This window comes from Diplotaxodon limnothrissa, unplaced genomic scaffold (genome assembly GCF_057381915.1).
Source record: "Diplotaxodon limnothrissa isolate DT_005_m unplaced genomic scaffold, D_limnothrissa_male_GT1.1 unmapped_scaffold_6, whole genome shotgun sequence".
NCBI classification, from domain to species: domain Eukaryota; kingdom Metazoa; phylum Chordata; class Actinopteri; order Cichliformes; family Cichlidae; genus Diplotaxodon; species Diplotaxodon limnothrissa.
In genome coordinates this window covers 570,053-592,966 of record NW_028188560.1, presented here as the reverse complement: position 1 = coordinate 592,966, position 22,914 = coordinate 570,053, and the positions used below count along the sequence as shown (strand labels likewise).

The 22,914-nt window shown below is 41.6% G+C and overlaps 2 protein-coding genes across 2 annotated transcripts in view; both read right to left on the bottom strand.

Moving 5' to 3' along the window:
• LOC146606816 (uncharacterized) overlaps window positions 1-22,914 on the bottom strand; it is a 326,199-nt gene that overhangs the window by 292,740 nt on the left and 10,545 nt on the right. The gene's annotated exons all lie outside the window — the stretch shown is intronic.
• LOC146606817 (kelch-like protein 10) lies at window positions 11,415-16,783 on the bottom strand. Its single transcript, XM_085349370.1, has 5 exons — window positions 16,632-16,783; window positions 15,064-15,544; window positions 14,037-14,651; window positions 13,168-13,317; window positions 11,415-11,777 (listed from the first exon to the last, which is right to left on the bottom strand). The coding sequence occupies exons 1-5, from the start codon at window positions 16,781-16,783 to the stop codon at window positions 11,415-11,417; spliced, it is 1,761 nt and encodes a 586-aa protein (XP_085205496.1).

Below are 22,914 nucleotides of genomic sequence, written 5' to 3'. Positions count from 1 at the left end.
CAGTATCCCAGGCGGTAATGCACGCCATGTGTCTTTGTGACATTTTGTTATAAGTCATATTCATTTCTATATTATGAAATCTGCTTATTACACTTTTACATACCAAATCTGGTCAGCCGTGATCCAGGTTTCCACAACAAATCCAGCTGTTCTCCGGTCCAGACATTAATCCCTTCATCCTCCTGCTTCAGTGCAAGCTGCTCTCCTCCCTGATTGGTGGAGATTTCCTCCTGTTCCTCTTTAGTCTGTAGAGGCTCTGGGTCCTCCTGGTTGAGACTGGAGCTCCTCTCATGGTCACAGAACTGCTGATCATCCAGACCTTCGTGTTCAACAAAAGGACACAAGAAAATAGTGACTAATGTGATGATAAGAAAGCTCAAGAAGGATGAAAACGGTCACCTATTGAGAATTTAGCTTGCGTTTTATGTTGCCACAGAAACATTCACTGATAGTCATTTGTTCACTGGATGATGAAGTGAGGGCCGTGAGGCACAGCTCCCCGTCCCCCGGTGACCCTGCTAGGTCCACCTTCTTAGGGAAACCCTCTGCAGAGGAGCTGACAGAGCCAGGAACTTGTGAGTCGTGTGTGTCCACTCAGGCATCATTCATGCTTGTTCTCTAGGCAGTTCCTGTCAGAAGGAGGAGGCGCAGCAGGAGCGTCGGGGGGCGGAAGACGGTGCCTCAGTGCCTCTCTCCTTCTGACATTGTTAAAGAAAACACAACAAATTTATAATTATGTAGATAATTACATGTAGATAATGTCCTCAAGTTCTGTATAACCACTTTTTCCTCTCTCTGTGTTTGTTTCTCGTTCGTTGTTGTGTGTGTTTGTGTGCATTTGTCTCTTTCAAACAGGTGCCGGTCCTCACCTCTGCAGTGCTGCCGTCTCCTGTAGCGCTGCATGGTTCTAAGCTAAGTTTCCTTTCCTTTTTCTGTTCTCTCAGATTTGTCCTCAGGTTTGAAGTGTCTGTGTTGTGCAGCTGGTCTGGTCTGTCTCTAGACAGTTCAGGCTTCACCCACTAGTTAAATGGTGGAGGCTCACAGCGACATACTCAACACACAAGTTTCTGAACTCTGCATGAGGGTTTCTCCGACGAAGTGAGGGCCGTGAGGCACAGCTCCCCGTCCCCCGGTGACCCTGCTAGGTCCACCTTCTTAGGGAAACCCTCTGCAGAGGAGCTGACAGAGCCAGGAACTTGTGAGTTGTGTGTGTCCACTCAGGCATCATTCATGCTTGTTCTGTAGGCAGTTCCTGTCAGAAGGAGGAGGCGCAGCAGGAGCGTCGGGGGGCGGAAGACGGTGCCTCAGTGCCTCTCTCCTTCTGACATTGTTAAAGAAAACACAACAAATTTATAATTATTTAGATATTTACATGTAGGTAATGTCCTCAAGTTCTGTATATATTTACATTTAAAGGATGATCATGGTGTTGATGATGGCGTTAAGCCAGAGGACAGTGTTTCAAATGTTGTTGGTAAATCTTCAGTCACTAAAAGCTCATCTAGTGGTAAAGTGAGCACAACTTCTTCTGCCAAAATCAAGGCAAAAGCAGAAAAGGCAGCATTACTCGCTTGTATGGCAGTCTTAAAAGAGAAGCATGCTTTGGAGGAGCAAGAGCTAAAGCTAAGGAGGAAACGTGAACAGCTTGAGCTTGAAGCGCTGCTTTCTGCCTCTTCTGCAAAGTTAGCTGTTCTCCAAGCTGCTGAAGTTCAAAGTATATCTAACATATCGTCCAATGCTATGAATTCATATTATGAAAGGGAAATCAAGAAAACAGCTGCTTCAGCCACAGTCAAGCCTAGTACACCAGTCAATGAAGATAAACCTGCAGTGCAAATAGTACAGACTGAAAGCAACATATCTGCAATGATCCTGCCAGGAACGGAAATTGAAGGTGAGCCACAAGCTGAAACGGTCATCACAATGCAATTTCACAATGTGGATCCTCCATCGCCCAGGTCAATTCCTACAGCGGCAGAAGGACGGTTGGAGGACATTTGTACCATTTTACAAAGACAAAATGAAATAACTGCAACCCTTGTTCAGCATCAGCGTGCATCGTCATTACCATCCAGGAAAATACCTGTATTCGATGGTGATCCTCTTCAGTATATCTCTTTCATTAATGTGTTTGAACAAGGAGTGGAAGAAAAGGCCAATAAGAGGGACTGCTTGTATTATTTGGAGCAGTTTACAACAGGACAGCCGAGAGAGCTGGTACGCAGTTGTCAACATATGGCTGCAGGACAAGGCTATATACAAGCAAAGCAACTGCTCAAAGAACACTTTGGAAATGAATATAAAATTGCAACTGCTTATATTGACAAGGCGTTATCTTGGCCTGCAATTAAAAATGAAGATGTGAAATCATTGCAAGCATATTCTCTTTTCTTACGTGGGAGTTGTAATGTCATGGAAACATTGCAACATATGCAGGAACTGGACATGCCAGTGAACATGAAAATCATTTTGTGCAAGTTGCCATATAAAATGAGAGAGAAATGGAGAGCGTTCGCATATGATATATTGGAAACCTCTAAACACAGAGCTCAGTTTGAAGATTTGGTTGCATTTATTGAAAAGCAGGTGAAAATTCTTTCAGATCCTTTGTTTGGGGACATTCAGAATGTAACGTCAACAATCCCTGTCTCAAAGGTTGACAACAGACTGAAGTCACAACCAAGCAAACAAATTAAAGGGAACAGCTTTGCTGCTACAGCCACACCCATGATCATGAAAAAAACCTACAGTACGGAAAGGCTGATTACTACAACAAGCCATGACTTTACAGTAAAGCCATCTTGTGTCTGCTGTACTCAATGACACACACTGGAGGAGTGTCAACAGTTTCAGCGGAAGAAGCACAGAGACAAAATGCTTTTTCTAAAGGAGAAAGGGCTGTGTTTTGGTTGCTTAGGTGCTGGGCACATAAGCAAGGACTGTGCTAAGCGTTTGATATGTAGAACGTGTGGTAAAGGTCATCCCACTGTCCTCCATATTGATAACGATGGCGTAAGCCCTGAATGCTATGGAGAGCCCTCCTCTTCAAAGAATGTAAAAACTTGTGGTCATACAGGGGCCGGAAGAGAAAGCGGTTTGCTTTCCATTCTGCCAGTTCAAATAAAGTCTGTTAAAGGTAGTCATGTCATACAGACATATGCTTTTTTAGATCCTGGCAGTTCAGCTAGCTTCTGTTCAGAGCACCTCATGCAAAAGCTAAATCTTGTGGGCAAAAGAACTCACTTCCTGTTACAAACGATGGGTCAAGAAAAGGTCGTCTCTGCCCACTCACTTACTGGTCTTGAAGTTTCTGGTTTAGGCAGCAATGCCTTCTATGAACTTCCAGAAATCCTAACACAGGAAAGGATGCCTGTCACCACGGATAACTTTGTAAAGGAAGAAGATCTGATCAGGTGGCCATATCTGTCAAAGGTTCAAATTCCCCACATAATGGCTAATGTGGACCTGCTGATTGGATGCAACGCTCCCAAGTTATTGGAACCATGGGAGGTCATTCATAGCCAGGGGAATGGCCCATATGCTATAAGAACAGCATTGGGCTGGGTCATAAATGGGCCCATGGAAGATGGTAAAAGCAACTTGGACAGCGAGCACCCACCAACAGTTGTAAATAGGATATCTGTTTGTAAGCTGGAGGAGATGCTGAAAAGTCAATATAACTATGACTTTAATGAAAGGGTTACAGAGGAAAAGGGTTTGTCAAGGGAGGACCTTAAGTTCATGAAGATCATGGAAAAATCTGCAACAATGGAAGACGGACACTACTGTTTGAAGTTACCTTTTAAAAAGGATAACATAAAGATGCCAAACAATTTCTCCATAGTTAAACAAAGATTGCAAAGTCTACAACGAAAACTTCTCAACAATGAACAGTTGCATAAAGAATATAAAAACTTTATGGACGAGATGATAAGTAATGGATATGCAGAGCAAATACCTTCACAGCAGCTGTCTTGCGAAAATGGAAAGAAGTGGTACATTCCTCATCACGCAGTTTACCATCCCAGAAAACGATCCATAAGAATTGTATTTGACTGTGGGGCATCATTCCAGGGGACATCATTAAACAAGCAGCTCTTACAAGGTCCTAATCTCACAAGCACATTGCTTGGGGTTTTGCTTAGATTTCGACAGGATCCAGTCGCATTTATGGGTGACATAAAGGCAATGTTTTATCAAGTTAAAGTTGCCAAAGAAGACAGAGACTTTCTGCGTTTTTTATGGTGGCCAGATGGAGATCTGAGCAAGGACATAATTGAGTTTCGCATGACTGTTCATCTGTTCGGTGCAGTATCTTCCCCTAGCTGCGCCAGTTTCGCTTTGAGAAAAACAGCTGAGGACAATAAGACTGAATTCCTAGACAAGGTATGTGAAACGCTGAAAGAGAACTTCTATGTGGACGACTGTTTAAAGAGTGTGGCCTCCACCTCAGATGCTGTCGATTTGGTCAAAGATCTTTCAGCACAGTCAAAGGGGAGGATTTACACTGACCAAGTGGGTCAGTAACAATCGCACCCTGTTGCAAAGTATCTCTGAGGAGCAAAGGGCTAAAGACTTGAAAGAATTAAATCTTGACAGAGACAAACTTCCGGTAGAAAGAGCTCTGGGCTTGCAGTGGTGCGTGGAAACTGATACATTCAACTTCAAAATGGATATCCCTCAAAAATCCTGTACTAGGCGTGGAATGTTATCAATATCAAGTTCCATTTACGATCCATTGGGATTTCTTGCACCAGTCCTGCTGCCTGCCAAAGGAATGCAGCAGGAGCTTTGCAAAAGGAAACTGGGATGGGATGAACCAATACCCCAAACCATGTTGCAAAAGTGGAAAGGTTGGCTCAGTGATTTGCAAATGCTTTCCCATTTCAAGGTTAAAAGGTGTATACAACCAAGAGAGTTTGGACCTCTCTCACATGCACAGCTACACCATTTTTCAGATGCTGGTGAATCTGGATATGGAACCGTGTCATATCTGCGCATGCAAGATAATAGGAAATCCATCCACGTCGCGTTCTTGATGGGCAAGGCAAGAGTAACACCTCTAAAACCTGTCACTATTCCACGTCTGGAACTAACAGCTGCTGTAGTTGCCGTCCGAGTGGATCTCATGTTAAGGGCTCAGTTGAGAATGAAACTCGAGCAATCTATATTTTGGACAGATAGTACATCTGTATTAAAATATATAATGAATGAGGATAAACGATTCCTTACCTTTGTGGCAAACAGAGTCTCATTCATTACAACTGCAACTAAACAATCACAATGGAGATATGTAAGCTCGAAGAAAAACCCAGCAGATGATGCTACAAGAGGGCTCAAGGCTGGGAACGTTGTTCATAGCAGCCGCTGGATCGAAGGACCAAGCTTTCTGCAGAAGCCGGAAAGTGATTGGCCAACCAATTTAATGGAATGCTCCTTAGAACCAGAGGACCCTGAAGTCAAAGGTGAGGCCACAGTAAATGTTACTCAGGTAAAAGACTTGCTAGATGCTACATGTCAATTGATGGTGTACTTCTCAGACTGGAGAAGGCTCAAGGTTGCTGTTGCTTGGTTCCTTAGACTGAAGGAAATCCTTCGTTCAATGAGAAATAAGAAAAAAAGACCGCAACCTTACTCAGATAACCCAATTTGTAAAGGTACTACAAAGGAGAAAGTAAAGAAAACGCAACTGTACAGACTATCTTCAAAGGATCTTCTGGAAGCTGAGCTTGCCATTATTAGATTTTGCCAGCAACAACGATTTGGAGAGGAGGTTGCTACGTTGTCAAGTGGGAAAGGTTCTGTGAGCAGGCACAGCTCAATTTATAGATTAGATCCTTATCTTGACGATAAAGGCCTCTTAAGAGTTGGGGGACGACTGACAAAGGGCTCCTTACCAGAAGAAATAAAGCATCCCTTTGTTCTTGCAAAGGATCAACATGTAGCAAGTCTCATCCTAAAGCACATTCATCAACAGCTTGGTCATAGCGGTCGTAACCACACCTTATCCACACTAAGGAGAAGATACTGGATCACAAAGGCCAACTCAGCTGTAAGGAAGGTTATCGCAGAATGTAATTTTTGCAGGAAATATCATGGAAAAGCCTTGGAGCAAAAGATGGCAGATTTACTCAAGGAAAGAATCTTGCCAGATAACCCACCATTCACCAATGTCGGGGTTGATTACTTCGGACCTATTGAAGTGAAAAGAGGACGAGGTACAGCTAAACGCTATGGAGTCATTTTCACCTGTTTAGCCAGCCGAGCAGTGCACTTGGAAGTGGCTAGCTCTCTAAACACAGATGCCTGCATTAATGCTTTGCGTCGTTTTGTGAGTCGAAGAGGTCAAGTCGCTCACATCCAATCGGACAATGGAACCAACTTTGTCGGAGCAGACAGAGAGTTAAGGGAGGCTCTTGAATCGCTGAAACATACCCAAATAGCGGATGCTTTGCGACACATTGGAATAAGATGGAGTTTTAATCCGCCTGGAGCATCACATCATGGTGGAATTTGGGAACGGATAATTCGTATGATCAGAAAGATTCTGAGATCCGTTCTTCAGCAACAACAGTTGGACGACGATGGCTTAAATACGGTTCTATGTGAAATTGAAGCAATTTTAAATGACAGACCCATCACAAAGCTTTCTGATGATCCAAAAGACCTAGAGCCACTTACACCAAATCACATCCTCCTGATGAAAGGAAAACCATCTTTACCACCCGGACTATTTGACCCTCAGGATATGTATCTGAAGAGAAGATGGAAACAGGCTCAGTACATCTCAGACCTTTTTTGGAAACGATGGATACGCGAATACCTGCCTTTGTTACAGGAGAGACAAAAATGGAACCAAAAGAAGAAGAATCTAAAACCTGGAGATATAGTCATTATAATGGATTCTTCTGCACCGCGTGGTTCCTGGCCACTTGGAAGAGTTCTGGAAGCCATTTGTGACAAAAAAGGACTCGTGCGATCTGCACGTTTAAAAACAAAGACTAATATTCTGGAAAGACCTGTAACCAAACTTTGCTTGTTACATGAGACTGTAATCTAAAAGTGTGTTACTTATGTTTATTTATGTGAATGTATAGGTCTAAAGTAGACTCTATTAGTGGCTCCTTATTTTCTTTGTGATTAGAATTGCCATGTCTGATAGCCATTTCAATTAGGGGCCGGGGTGTAGGAGCCATTCTTGGGTTAATACCTTATGTGGTCACTAGAGGTTACCTTTTTCTGTTTTGATTATGTAATGTAAAGGTATTTAAGGTAGACGCACGTAATCGGCATCAGGTGTGTCATTGAGAAGGCAAACAGTTTGTGACTGTTGCGCTGTTATGCTATGTCGATACGGAATAAAGACCAAAAATGACAAGATACATACTGCTGGATTTATTGGACTGTGAACATTCATGCATACCAGTGACATCGCGTCACCCCCGTTAACGACCACCTCAGTGGCTTCAAGCGTAGGCTTAGCCTCTACACCAAGGAAACTTAAAAACTCCTGAAGACGCCTGGAGACGGAAGAAGCCCCCCCACTCGGAGAAGGAACACCGCTGCGCCTTTTTCTTTTATCAAATCAAATCAAATCACTTTTATTGTCACATCACATGTGCAGGTACATTGGTACAGTACATGTGAGTGAAATTCTTGTGTGCGAGCTTCACAAGCAACAGAGTTGTGCAAATACAATAACGTAAACAAAGCAAAATACAAGGATGGCTAATCTGAAACTAATAAATATATGTACAATATATAATAGTATATGCATTTCTGGATGTGTATACTAAATGTTTTTCTGTGTGTGTGTGTGTGTGTGTGTGTATACACATTTTTACAAATTAAATAGAGTAAAAATAAAATAAAATATATAAAAATATACAGAGTTGAGACATGTGCAAGACAGTGGCATTACTGTACAGTGTGTAGTGCATAATGTTGAAGTTCCAGTAGTGAAGCTGAGGTGTCTATGATGTGTTTTAACTTCCCGTTCAGTGTTCTCGTTTCTAAACACTACTTTACCCAGAGTTTGTACAAGGCTTCATTCTCACCCCCGAACAGTTAATAAGGTGATAACGAGCAAAAGAAGTTGATAGAAAAGTTAACATCATTTTATCCGTTAGTAAAAATCAGTGTGTTTGGACTCGCTGGCTGATATTTTAGGGAATCGAGCTCATTCGTTCCCTTGCAGAGAGCTCAGTGTGGTATCATTCATCAGTTCGAGCAGCCAGTTTGGTTCTAAAGAACATGCAGCTGACTGAATGAGGCGTTTCATGATATTTAACCCACCGACAGCATAAAACAGAGTCGTTAGCTGATGAGCAGACTCTGGATTTTCTGTTGTTTGAGACTCGGTCATAGCAGCGTTTCATGTTAAAGTAAAACATGTTAGACTGGACTGACCTTGACCTTTGAGAGGTCAAACTGAAGGAAGCCTTTGTGTTTTACCTTCATTTTTCTGTTTATGAACAAAGACACGAGTCTGCAGAACATATCGTCGATCAGGCCTCTGTTCCCTAGATTTAGACACATTTCACACCCCTTCAGTGAGTCTTGATCATTTCAGCTGTGTTCTGAAATGAGAAACTGAACCCTTGAACACATCAGGGAACTGTTCACAGAGGTCCCAGAGACCTCTATAGGGCCAGAAGTCTTTTACAGACGCAGGGGTCGCCCCCTGGTGGCCTGTAAATGGAGTACAGTTTTTTTGTTTTGTTGCTTCACTTTTCCAACCTGGCAGCTGTGTCAATGTTCTGATGTCTGTGGTCCTTTTTGGCAGTGACGTCATTCCCGAGTTTGTGCATTCCAGCAGGAAAGTCAGAAAAGCAAAGTAAGATGGGATTTATTTTAGCTGCAGCACGTTCATTGATAGAATGTGGTAAGTGCTTAGCATGTGGCTTATATCATGAGTCACAAATACAGGTGAGTGACAGAGCAGATTATGTTTATGTTCTCTGTCACCATCTTGGATTGTTGAGGCTGCCTGCTCTGACTTTCCAAGAAGGAAATACTAGTTGAGGGGGAGTTCCAGATGAAAATTACTACTGGGAGCTCAGGAATTCCGACTTCCGACTCAATCTGGAATGCACCGTAAGCCAAGGGCCAACAAGACAACAGCAGATATTTTGACGTCGCCCCCTGGTGACAGGACAAGGTTACAGCACCATTGTACAACCACACCGCTGCCTTCAGTGACCTTGCTTTTTAGGTGTAACCACTTTTCTGTATCTCTGTTGACACTTAATCGCAAAAAAAAATGTTGTTTGAAGTCAAAATACAAAGAAATTGTGAGCAGTAATCGGCAAAAATAGTCTGATAATTATGGGGCGCCGTTTGTAAACTGAAACATGCTGAAATTAACGGCAACATTTTTCCACATTTAGCTCAAAACCTTACAAAAACATGTTTTTTCGAGTAATTTTTTACAACATTTAGTAAAATATTTGTAACTTTTCATCAAATGTTAAATATTAAATCTAAATGTTAAATATTAAATCTAAATATTATATTTAAATCTAAATGTTAAATGTTAAACCTAAATGTTTAGGCTAATATGCAAATTTATTGTACGAATCAACGGAAATACCAAAATAAAAGCTTCCCGAAAACCTCCGGTGCAAAATTGTGTCTGTTCTCACCCCTCATTTCTCCCCGCCATGTGCTGCTTCACTTCTTGCCTACGAGCATGTCCAGCGATTTTGCTGGACATGCTTGAGGATTTTGTTTAAGTGTGGTAATGAGATGATGATTCTTTTTTCTGTATAGCTGAACAGGCTCTTGAGATCCTACATGTGCTGCCATCACTCTTCCCATCCACCTCTGCTCCTCCAAAGAGGGCACGGGATGCGAGTGAGGCTCTGGTGCATGTCCTTGAGGTGAGTTGTGTAAAATGTAGTAGTTGTTTTTTGTTTTTGTTCTTTTTGGGACAACAGTATTAAAAAATGCTTCTGATGAGTGCCAAAGTATTTTATATTCACATATTATATGTTCTAAGCCTTCAAAAGGCACCTAAAACACATTTTTGGAATGAGGGTTCTCACAGGTTAGATCTCTGTGACCAGTAAATACAAACATGGATGCATTACGTGGTAGCACATTTTTATCACCTCAATGATACCTAATTAAATGTAGCCTTGGTTTTCTGTTTTTCAGGAAGGCTAGACAGATGTGAACAGTAATTCCATCGAGAATAATTAAAAGTAGCAATTTCAGATGTGTTTTCTCAGAACCTCAACTTTTGTTGTAATTTAGCTTTAGTTATGTGTTTGAAACAAAAGTGCATCATCCTTACAAAAGTATGTCTGTGTTATGTGTTAAAGGACCAAGAAGACCCTAATACCTATCTGATGAAACGTCCTCTCTCCTGCCCAGTCCTGATTGTGAGTCCATCCAACTGCATCCTAGCGGTAGGAGATGTGCCAATAACCACATTTCCAAAAGACTTGGTTACCGAGGGTGCTTTATACCTTATGGCCTACTATTACACCCTTCACCTTACATACCCAAAGTGTGTAGCCACTCTGCTTTCCGTCATACAGACGGAGGTTCTCTTGGACAAAATCCATGAGAGAGATCTCACATCATCTTACAAGAAGAGCATGGCTGAGTGGACTGCTTTTATTGGCCAGTAAAGCCAATATGGTCAGATGGACTATAGGAAAGGACTTCCTCTCTCCTTCCACGGCTACTACAGTCCATGTTGGTTGTGATTGATTTTTGTTTGTAATTTGGCCAGGTTAGCCCAGTGTTATAATTAAGGGTGCACGATAATATTGGCTAACATGCCGACATTTTGTGTTTGGTTTGTGCAGTGCAGAGACAGCCTCGCTTTTAGTTAATTTTAAGATTTTTTTTTTCTTTAATCTTGAGTTTAGACAGAAGACTATTCAGAAAATAGGCTCTACTGTGAAAGAGTAAATTGACTAAGCTGAGACTGACTAGTTTGGTATAAAAGTAAGAATTGCTTTATTGGGTATTGGCTAGTACAACTGTAAAATATTGGATACATCCTTACTCAAACCTATAGACTGTTACCAGACAGAACCGCAGCTGAAATAACAAGGGAGAGTGAAAACTTCCCTTTATTCTTATGGTGTTTACCTAGCAAGAGTTGAAAAGTCCGACATGCGGCTTATTGTGATCTGGTCACCCTGTGTGCATGTCTGGTATGGCTGCTCAGCAGCCATACATTACAGGGAATGAAAAAATCTTTTCAATTTGTTATTGTTGCAATTGCATTCTCTTAATAAAACCCAGTATCTACAGTGCAGGCTCTCCTACTGAAAGTTTTTGAGATACATACATAAAATGTCCAGTTCACCAGCAGTTTAATGCTCTAAAGATTTATTTCAGTCCTTCATGTTCGAGACTCAGATGTTGACACATGGCAGTACTGCACTTTAAAGATTTTACGTGGACTCTGCTGACTCCATTGCTAATTTCAGAACATCCTCAAGTGGCAGGAAGTCACGAGGAAAGGTGTACTCAGTCAGGTTGGAAAGTCCGGACATCACACAGCAGCTCAAGTCTGTGCGGAAAATATCCATGTCGCACGCCTCATACCACTCATTGGTTAAAGCGGTGTAGTACTCGACGTCCGAAGTGGTGGTGAAGCCATTGAAACCCCCGACGACAAAGAGGCGATCATCAATTACCTCAATGCCAAAGTTGCTGCGGGGGGTCAGCATAGAGAACACGAGGTTCCACGTGTTGGTATGCGGGTTGTAAGCCTCAGCGGTGCGCAGATAGTTGTTTCCATCGAAGCCACCAACCTAAAAGTAAATACGTGGCTCAAATGATTGAATGTAAGTGTAACCAGCTTCACCGTACCCCTGTAAGAAAATGCACCTGCTATATGTCTTTAGCTGCTTTTGCACAGATACTCCAGAAAGTGACGGAAGAATTAAGTTGCAATATTGTCCAAAGTTGCCCTTAATATGTAGCAGATACAAGGAAATTGTTTACCTTAGGTGTGATCTGACTACTGGAAATACTCTGATTGGTTTAGGGTTTTACCTGGATAAAGCGAACAGCTACCTGACATATTCTCATGCTGTTATATGGAGTTTACACATAAAAGTTGTTTAAAAAAGGCCCATTAACGTCCCAGTATTTGCATTTTCACAGGCCCGCATTTGTTGGGAATGTCTAGAAAAGATCAGGGTGCAGTGGTGTGTGAAAATGACTTCTGAATTAAAAGGAGAAAGTAAAATAAAGTAGAAGCCAGCTGTTGTGGAAGTCTGTATGAGACCTTTTTTCACTCAAGCCTCAACTACAGCTATTAAAGTGCTGTTGTCTATTACACCACGCTATTATCAACAAAGATGAATAGCCCTCGACAAAAAGTATTTGTGTTTTCAGTATAAATGTCTTCACAGCTCTTTTGCCTTTAGTCCAAAAAGGAACACTGAGTTCCAGTCCTTTCTTCCTATAACAGATTAAAGTAGCCCTGACAGGCTATAAGTGCCTATAAGCCTGATCAAAGACCCTGAGGTCAGCACCAGGGTAAGGTCACTGCATTCTGCTGATGATAACTTTTCCTTTTTTTGAATAGAGACTTAGTCTGAATAGAAAATAAATACTAAACGGTAGCTAGCTAAATAAAGAAGTGTGTCTCAGAAGGTGAGACTAAAATCTTTGCTTTTTACCAAAGGGTGCAGCTGCAAAACAACTAAATAAGTGGTTTTAAGGCAAATAGCAAGATAAATTTACAGCTAAAAGGCCTACCGTCCCCAGAGGATGAGTTCTAATCACTTGGCTTATTCCCTCATTTTTCTAAAGGTATTGCAGGATAAGTTTGAAATTGTCTCTAACATATGTCCTCTATGGAACGATGAGGATGACAATGTTGGTTTTGAATAAGTATTTCTGTTGTACTGAGTGAAATGTGAAATCATCAAAGACACAACATTTTGGGAATGAGGCACATGAAAAAAAAAAGAGAGGCAGAAACATCACTAATCAGTTAAATTAATACATAGAATGAGTAAGAATGCCTTCTCTGAACCTGTGGTCAGGATAGGAATCTGATCATTGATAAATACAAAACAAAGTTAGCCAAATTCTGTGTCAGCCAAATCTGTGTTAAGCCTTGCTGATCAAAGCACATTACAGATTTGATTTGTATGTTACGTGAGTGTCAGCACTACTTTGTGGTCTTACTGCAAAGACATGATCCGCATATGCAATGACACCTATCCCGCTGCGGCGGCTGTTCATGGGACTGATCATCGTCCACTGGTTGCTCTCTGGGTTGTAATATTCAGCTGTCTGCAGACACTCGTTGCCATTGAGTCCACCACAAATGTAAATCTGAAAACAAAAAAGGGACATTAAAAATTTTTACATTTCTTAGATTTCAGTTGGAAACAATGTTACCTGTAAGTGAAATGTTTCCACATCATTTGTGAAGTAAGACCGATACTCAGTACCCAAGTGTCCAACTGAAAAATATGACAATTAACAAATGTGTGTGTTTTACAATTTTTTTAATATCTGTTATATTTTAGTTGACAAGTCAACTCAAATAAAGTACTGTACATAAATGCAAAGATGCACTTGTGATCAGTTAGAAACAAAATAGATATATATTAGTATATTTTTCAACTTTTTAAACTATACTTTTAAATTTGAAAACATGAACATAGAAACCAGTTTGTGACCTATCTTGCACCTCGCTTCACTGTAAAAATGTGTATTCCCTGACTGGTTGGCAAGTGGTTGCTGGAGGTTGATGGCTGTCACTACTGTGAAATTGTAACCAGGAAGGTTTTGCACCACAAGCCTCCTTGTGTTTCCTTTGGTCGTAAGCAGACTGTTGAGGTTTGCATGGAGTACTCTGACTTACTGCAAATACTCAAACTATTTGCTGTAGAAATCTGTAGAGTCTTTCATACAACCACTGCCTAACCAGCTGAGGAGTACACATTTTCCCCTAGCAACTGGTTGTTACCAAAGGTTGCTGACAGGTCTCTAGGCCTGTGTGCCTTAGACCCTACTCTATTTCTCTGCTACTGTTTTACTTCACCCACCCGGTTGTTAAGTGTTGTGCAGCTGGCGTGGCTCCTCTGTTCGTGCATCGGTGCAATAAGACTCCACTGGTTGATTTCAGGTTGATAGCGCTCTGCACTGCTGAGTCGTACATGCCCGTCGTGGCCTCCCAGGGCATAGATGAACCCGTTCAACACAGTCACGCTCACATAGCAGCGGCGGGAGTGCATGGGCGCCACCTCATTCCAGGCGTGAGTGGTCAGGTCAAACCTACGGACGCTGTTGAAATGCTCCACCCCGTCGAAGCCACCAACGGAGTAGACGTACCCGTTGAGGAAGGCGGCTCCATGATAAGCACGAGGACACTCGAGGTTGTTCGTTACGTTGACCCAGCGGTTAGCCCGGCAATCGTAGGCCTCGATGCCGTTAGTTGGCTCACCACCACTCCACCCCCCAATGGCCAGCAGGATGGAATGAGGCAGGCGGGGACGAGCAAGAGGGTGATACAAGGCAGACATGAAGGGTCTGCTTCCTAGATCATGTATGTCTAAGATGGCATTACTTATCATGGACAGGCACTCAGAATTGGCCTCCACCAGCTCACTAGACAGCACATTGTCCTTTAGGTAGTCTGACGTCATCAATCCCAGTCGGACCTATAGAGAGATGACAGAAGAGAATGTGACTATGAATTTCAACTACATCAGTTTTAGTAAACTCAAGCTTCTTTAGGATAATGCTCCTAATGTTGTTTAATTTTCTTATTGCTAGCAAGAGAGCGACCAAAGTCAGACACCATTAGCCTTTTCGTCAACAGGGACAGTTTTTAGTCATAGCCCTAGCAACTATACTTAATAAATATAATTTATTCTATAGTATGTGTGTAGAGATCTGATACGGTTTTAATGCTCTTGAAGAGAATTTCTTAAATGTGGTTTGGCTACACCTGAAAAGAGCAAAATCTCAAGATATTAAAGCATCCTTATACCCAGATGGATCGACTCAATCTATGACTTAAATGCTGAAGATTTAAGTCCAAACTAAATGTAGTAATGAAAGTTTATAGACCTTGGACAACAGAGCGGTGAGGTGTTGTTTCCGTTGTACAGGTACATGGCTAATCCACTTTGTAAGCGCTTCATACAAAGTGGTCTCCCACACATTGAGGTCCTCTCTATCAAGGATGTCAGCAAGTTCCTCCACAGTTAGGTGCAGGAACTCCTCCTCAAGAACAACCTGCTCAAAGTTACTGATGATGTAGTGGTAGGCCTTGGTGCGTAGTTCGGGTGATAAGCATACTTTTGTGAACTGCCAAATGCCAACGCAGTTCTCTGGGCACAGTTGCTCCCCGAGGAAGTCAGAGCAGAGTTTCACAATGTCCATTGCATTGAATTGATCAGCTGCCATGAGAAGTTCCACTACATTTTCCCCCGTTATGGAAACTGAGCCGGTGTATGCAAAGTTAATGATGAGTGCCATCATCTCAGAAGACAAGCCAGGTATGTTGAAGACCTGTTTGTCTGGGTCGCTGCAGTGGGTGAAAAGAGCCCTGAGGGTAGAGATGGAGACAGAGTAGAGAATATTAAAAGGTGTGGAGGCAACAAGATAATAAACTATGTCATGCACAAGTACTCCAAGTAACTCCAAAACAGAGTTTGTACATGTTTAGTGCACTTGATTGTTGGGTTTTCAATGTCTTTATTACATTGGCAGCATGTTTATGAAGCTATTGCCAAACACAATGCAGTCCCACACCATGACAGAGCCTCCACCGTGCTTTAAAGTTAACTCTAAACACTCACTGTTGTACCTCTATGACAAATATTGAAATCAACTCCATAGGGCCAGTTTACCCTGATATTTAGTCTAGTTATTGCGTAATTTGGCATACCTCAGTCTGTTTCCTTTCCTTATGGAAGTTCCAGTGCATGTTGCTTAATTACAGTCTCTGTTTCCCTTCCACAACCATTTCTTTTCTTTTTTTTTCTTAACATTTATTTATTGGTTTTAACAGGTTTTACATGAACCATGAAACCATTTCTGATGAGGATGAGGAAACCATTCCTCTGAAAATGATCGGGTACAAGCACTGGACTAAAAAGGGTGAAAAATGTCCAAACCAAACCTTTATAAGTCTTCAAAAAAACACAGAACTATTGCTCAAGTGGACTTTTAAAAAATCATCTGTTTCAAAGCAAAATATAAAAAAATGAGAGGCAACTCAAAACTTTTGCTCAGCGTATAACTGTATAACACAGTTCAACCTTTTTAGTATCAGGAAGTCTGGTGTGTCTTACTGTCTCAATAACAGTGGGGAAGATATTAATGTAACTTAATAAAACACTTCAATTAGACTTCACACAATCACCAAGTGATTCACAGTGCTTTTTAAATGGCACATTTACTGAAGTGGAATCTGGAGCTCTGTGAAGGTAATGATGAAATCTGCAAATGTTTGCATTATGTTTTGGGTGTATCTGTCAGTTGACCGTGACAAAGTCTTTCTATCAGAAAAGTTTTATGATTCAACCTGTTCCTTTTGGTTGGCACTGTTTCACCAACTAAGACCATGAATTACATTTTTCACAGGTATAAATCAGTCAACTGTCCTTCACATTATCAGGTAAGCAACTCACCTGAAGTACGGCGTACAGTTACATAGGATGATCCTGTGGACCGGAAATTCAACATCCTCCACTTTGATGATTGCATCACAAAATTGTCCCTCCAAACAGAGTTCATTATTTACTGAGCTCGACTTGTATGGCAGCTGGCCTCCTTCACTCATCTTGAGTTTTGTGACTGCTTTTCTTAGTTTTTTTGTCTGCAGTTTGTCTTGAAGTGTTCAAAATCAAACCTAACTGTGGAATTTGGGGAATGGAGCCCATGACATCATCATGACTTGGCAACTGTTGCCATGAATTGTTTTGAAATGTATATTTACATTGCATAAAAAAAAAGCTTTGTTTTGATTTGATTTGGATTTAAGAAATTGCATATGAGCCTCACAGATAGCATACAGCATTTTGTATGTTTGCCTCACAGAGGTCACCTAGTAAAATAAGCACTTCAAAACACTCTTACGAATGGACTACAATATCATATTTAGCTCATATTTAACCTTAATAGGCCATTTTGTTTAATAAAATCACTTTGTAATATCCAAACACAGATATTACAAAGTGTGATTCATGGCTAAGCTGTTTTCTTGGGTTGTATTAGACTTTTATCTAGTTGGAAAAATGGGCTCCTGCACTTTACTGATGTACAATAGTAGTAAGAAAGAAAGAAACAAAACACATATATACACTGTATGTATAGTACAAGACTGTTATAATGACGGTGCTTGACAGTATTACCTCAGACAGGTGCAAGCAGTCACCTGTCTGAGCACAGACTGCAGATCTGTTGTTGAGCAATTTCTTTCCATTCATAGATAAATGCAGCATCCAGCTGCAATGGGTTCTGGTTGCCTCTAATGAACATGCCAGCCCAAAATTACCCAGGCATATTCAGTGGGAGAGACATCAACACTAAATGCTGGCCAAGGAAGTGTCTGGATATGCTAGTGATCTTTGGCAATGTGGAGGCGACACGCAAACTGCCACAGGCCAGGTTGTTGTACAGGTTAGAGAACTTCATCTCGATAGCTCTGTCAAGTCACTTCCACCAAGAACAGTCAGATGGTCATGCAAGGGATCACGCGGGATCATGCGTCATGCATGCTCAGCCTGGCATCAGGATGCTTCAGTCAGTTGCAGCAGGGTGGCAGTGATGACAGTATAAGGCATAGGTGTCAAACTCTGGCCCGCGGGCCAAATTTGGCCCGCAGCCTAATTACATTTGGCCCGCGAAGCCATACCAAATTATTATTAGAGCTGGCCTACTGGTATTATACAACTAATATACATATTGTTTAGTATTAAACTTTGCTTGTTCCATATTCAGTTTTTCAGCAAAACTTGTTTGAGTCCATAAGAAGAGATTCATTCTTAAATCTGGAGGAAGATTTTTTTTTCAATAAATATTAATGTTAGCCCGCGACCTTGTTCCAGTTTTGAATTTTGGCCCACTGTGTATTTGAGTTTGACACCCCTGGTATAAGGCATACACCAGAGAAGTCATTCCTTTGTCACTATTAGTGGCTTCATCCACCTGCAGAGGAAAGCAGCTACCATGCACCTTATCATTAAGCACTCGATAGGCAACTTTACAGGGGTAGAGCACAGACGCAGTTTTAGCAGAGACACTGTTGAGCACGACGGTTTAGAAGTGTGTGTCTGAAAAAGCCCTCTGACTTGTCTTTGTGCTCTGGATGTTTGGCGTCTTAGCTTGTTAAGCTTTAAACTGTCACAAACTTGCACTTTAAGACAGACACGCTGCGGCCTCTCCTCATCACCCACCGCTGCGCAGGTATGCTTCATCTTATCTTCTTTGGTTTGGAAACTGTAAGAAACTCCATTCCGGGTTTCTCTGAGGCGTGGGCTTTCATCATCAGAGTTCATCCTCCTATAACAATTAAAATATTCTCAAGCATGATCAACGGTTAATTACGGCACCGGCCGGAGTACCGGGAGCAGTTTGGAAGAACAAAAAGACGCGGAGACTGTTCTAAATTGTCATCCCAAACTAACTCAAAGTTTATTCTTTGTGCAGCAGTTTTTATAGGCAGAAGGGTTTGTGTGTCAACAAGTTTCAAGTTACAACCATATAAGGAAGTTCCCCCTAGCTCTGAAAGGGGCCTTCTATAATCTCAACATACCTTTGAAAGGTCCGTTAAACACTAGACAGTTAGAATCCTTTAGTGATATAAGTTTGCACATGGTAGAATACTGCATGTAGTTATTTGCATTAGGAAATGTTTAACCATGTATACCCAGAGGCACATAATCAATTGTGTGTGATCCTTAGCAGGCTGCAAGCCTGGTGTGCACTCCAGGAATGCACCCCCACGTCCTGGGAGCATGAGAGCTTGCACCCCGTCCTATTGTTCCACGGCAGGATCAAGCAGCTATGCCTGTTCCAGTTTAAGTGCCTTCTTTACATATAGATGAACTGTTGGATTTTCCAGACCAGCAGGCCAAGGGAAGTCGCCCATGGGGTCACAGCAAGAGGAGATGAGGTTCAAACAAAGGGCATTGCAGAAACAGGGTCCTTTGTATAACATCATCAAAAACAATATCCTGTAAATGCTACCATGTAGAGCTGGGCGATATGAGATTTTTTCATATCACGATATGTTTTTTTCATTTCAGGCGATAACGATATCTATCACGATATAAGCCAAATAACTATATTTGTAAGATTTAAATGTGCCGTTGCTCACAAGTAAAATGTGAAATAATCAGCAGCTTGTTTTTATTTAAATATTTATTTCCCATAATAAGTTCAACAGGGTAGATGTACTTAAGGAACATGAGACTTTTTCAGATAAATAAAGGCAAATATTGCAAACTACACAAAAGGCAGCCGCTGAAGCGTTTAAGTTTCAAAATAGAACAAACGAAACAGACTAAATTGTCAATTCCACTTAGAAACAAAATATTAATTCTAAAAATAAATCTTAGTTTGTTTTACAGAAGAACAGACAAAACTGACAAACTTTTGTCAATATCAAATAAACTGAGAACTAAAAGGAAATTCTCAATCTCTCCTTGTTGTATAGCTGAGCTTTTCAAACAGTTTTGTGCGGTCAGCTGAGCGCACCATCCGCTCCGAGCTCCCTGACCTGCACTCAATCTACAGCAGGCGGTGCTGGACCAAGGCCAGGAAGATCGTGAAGGACCTCAGCCATCCCAACAACGGACTGTTCTCTCTGTTGAGGTCAGGAAAGCGATTCCGCTCCCTGAAGACCAACACAGAGAGACTGAGGAGGAGCTTCTTCCCGCAGGCGATACGGTCTCTCAATCACACCACCACACAGTCCTGACCCACACATACAGTTCTTACACACACACTGGACTTTCTGGACTTTGGTTTTGCACAACACTGGTCACTATATTCTTCATTTCCGGTTAATACTTGTACAGCTGCTGTTAGTGTGTATATATTTATTTATATTTAGATTTCTTCATACATTCTTATATAGTTCTATATTGTGTATTTTGTTGTACAGTTATTTTATTTTCAACTTTAATTTATATATTTATCTTTATCTTATTCTTCCCAGTTAAATTTACCCTTCATTCTAATTTGTGTTGTACAGTTATTTCATTTTTAACCTTAATTTATATTTTATTCCTTCCTAGTTAAATTTACCCTTTTTAATTTTTCATATTTATTTCCTATCTTATTCATAGCCTTTTCCTTTTTTGTTCTCTTTAGGTCACGAGCAGTTGTCCAAGCATTTCACTACATATCGTACTGTGTATGACTGTGTACGTGACAAATAAAATTTGAATTTGAAATTTGAATTTGAGTTTTAACAGTTACTTTAGTCTGACAAAAGCCGAATGACGAATTAGCGCTTCCAGTCAGAGACTGAGGCTACGTCCACACGTACACGGGTATTTTTGAAAACGGAGATTTTCCGTTTTCGTTTTAAAAAATAATCCCGTCCACACATAAAGGCAGAAATGAAGAAAAACGCTGCTATGAACATGCCAAAGCAGCAGGTGGCGCTAGATTCCTAACTGTGCAGAAATGTTGGCCAATCAGAAGTCTAGAAGCCTCGGTGGGAAAAAGTAAACAAAGCTGCGGCATAGAAGCAGAACCGAGTCGTATGTGTGGAGGGACAGTAACTGTGTGTATATGTAAGCATTTAAACACTGCAGAGAGTAGAATTAACAGTATTGTAGAAATTCATTTCACCGAAACAATAACGTGGCGCACAGTGTGACGCATGCACCAGTTTATTGTATTTCCAGACTTGCTTTCGGCACAATTTACAGTGCACGCTGCTCTGTTTTTTGTCAGACTTGAAATAGCCGAAATACCTTCACACTACGGAACTTCTATGGCTCTTCCGTTCGACAATCTCTCCGGCATTGGAACCATCATCTGTTTTCTCTTCGGTCACGCTCGGTTGATTTTTCTAGTCGGCACACTCATTTCCTCCATTACGCGCTGGCTGCTTCCCAAACAAACACGTGCGGCTTGGCACTTGTGCTGAACAAGTCACGCGACGTGACGCTGCGGCTGTGATTGGTTCGGCTCTGCGCTACTTAGTTTGGATTGGCTGACCTTTTTTAAAAAAAATTTTTTAATTTTTTAATTTTAAGAGGACAAGAGCGGCGAGGTCTATCGCGATAGCTTAATTTCTCTATCGAGTAAAAGTTATATCGCGATACATATCGTTATCGTTCTATCGCCCAGCTCTACTACCATGGTATCAAAATATCACAACAGAAACATATTTGGTGATGCTTCATCATCTGCTTTGTGTTTGTGTGCGAGCCCCGTCAAAAGCCTGTGCATTATGCTGGCAGCGTCCAAGATGCAGCTTCTGGTTTTTTTTCTGCATTAACATCTCGGGTTGCATTTCATTTTCTTAGTACTTATTTTAATATCTTTAGTTTTTTGTATTTCGGTCTTACTGTAATTTACCTGCTGTGGGCTCAGAGTTATTTTCCCTGATTTTATTTCATATAAACGTGTTTTTCAACCAAACGGTGAGGACTTACCTTCTTCCTTCAACTTCAGAATAGTTGCATGAAGTATACAGGGCAGGAGGTGACGGGCCAGGTCTGCAGGTTTCTGCATCGCCATGTAGTGCAGAACCTAAAGACAAACCCCCAAAAAGTTTAGTCTTCCTGGCTTCTGTTTTCTTTTTGCTCTTTCAGATCAACAGAATATTTTTGCACAGCCAACAGGCTGCCTCTGAAGAAGACTCCAGATAAACGGTGACCTTTCTCTATGATGGTTATTCACAGAGGGACCGGTCATACCCAGATCTTTAAATCTGTCATAAGACTATCAGTGAGCATTATTTTTAACTTTCTCTTTTTGGATAAACAATGTCTTTAAAAGACAGGCAACATTTTCAGTGATGGTGCAAACTGGAGCTCCGAGCTCTGCTTTCATATGTGCAGGAAGAACATGCAAACGCTTGGCAGGGACCTGCCCGGGTCCAAATCCAGGACCCTCTTTGGGTGAGGAAACAACTAACCCCAGTTACTGTTTGTCCCTTTCCCATAAAGCCGACCGGATCATTAATAGAAGCTGGTTTAAAGTTGTTCTTCATTTAACACCATCACACCACAGAGAGCTGCTGTGTGTCAGTTAAACATCGTGTGTGACAGCATCAGATCCTTTTTCATCAACATGTGAAAATGCTTCAACATACATGAGCCAAAACGGTCCCATGGCAGAAGCTGATCCTGAAAATCAGCAGAAACATTCATGAAAACACTTTGTGATCCACTTAGTAAACACGTTTGGCTTAAAAACACGCATGCGGCAAAACGAACGACCTGCTTCAGACCTTCTCGGCCTCCTTGGTGTCATCAAAAAGTCTTTTTTTGCGTCGTGCAGGTGTGACCCTGGCAGTCTCCCAAGCCTCCACCCACATGTTGCCTGGGATCTTCATCCTGGGACTGAGTGTCCCCGTCACCATCGTGTTGCCCTTCTCATCGACCACTTCCTCTTCTACGTAATCCCGAGGTGAATACCAGCGCACAAAATCCTCCAGGACACAGCCGGGGTTGACTGCCTGTGGACAGAGACACAAACTCGTACTTTAAATGAAGTAATGTGTAAATATATTCACTGACACCTCATGCTGGCACTGACGACTGTAACAGGGCCCACTCACGACACCACTGCATTCATGGACCCAAGCACACCAGGTTGTCACTGAACATAAAATGTCATTTAGGCATCAAAACGATTTCCTTCTGTTCAGGACTGGAAGTAAATACGTGTGATCTGGCAACAAAAATGTTTTACTTTTTTGTGTAAGAGTAAATCTGAAAATCTATG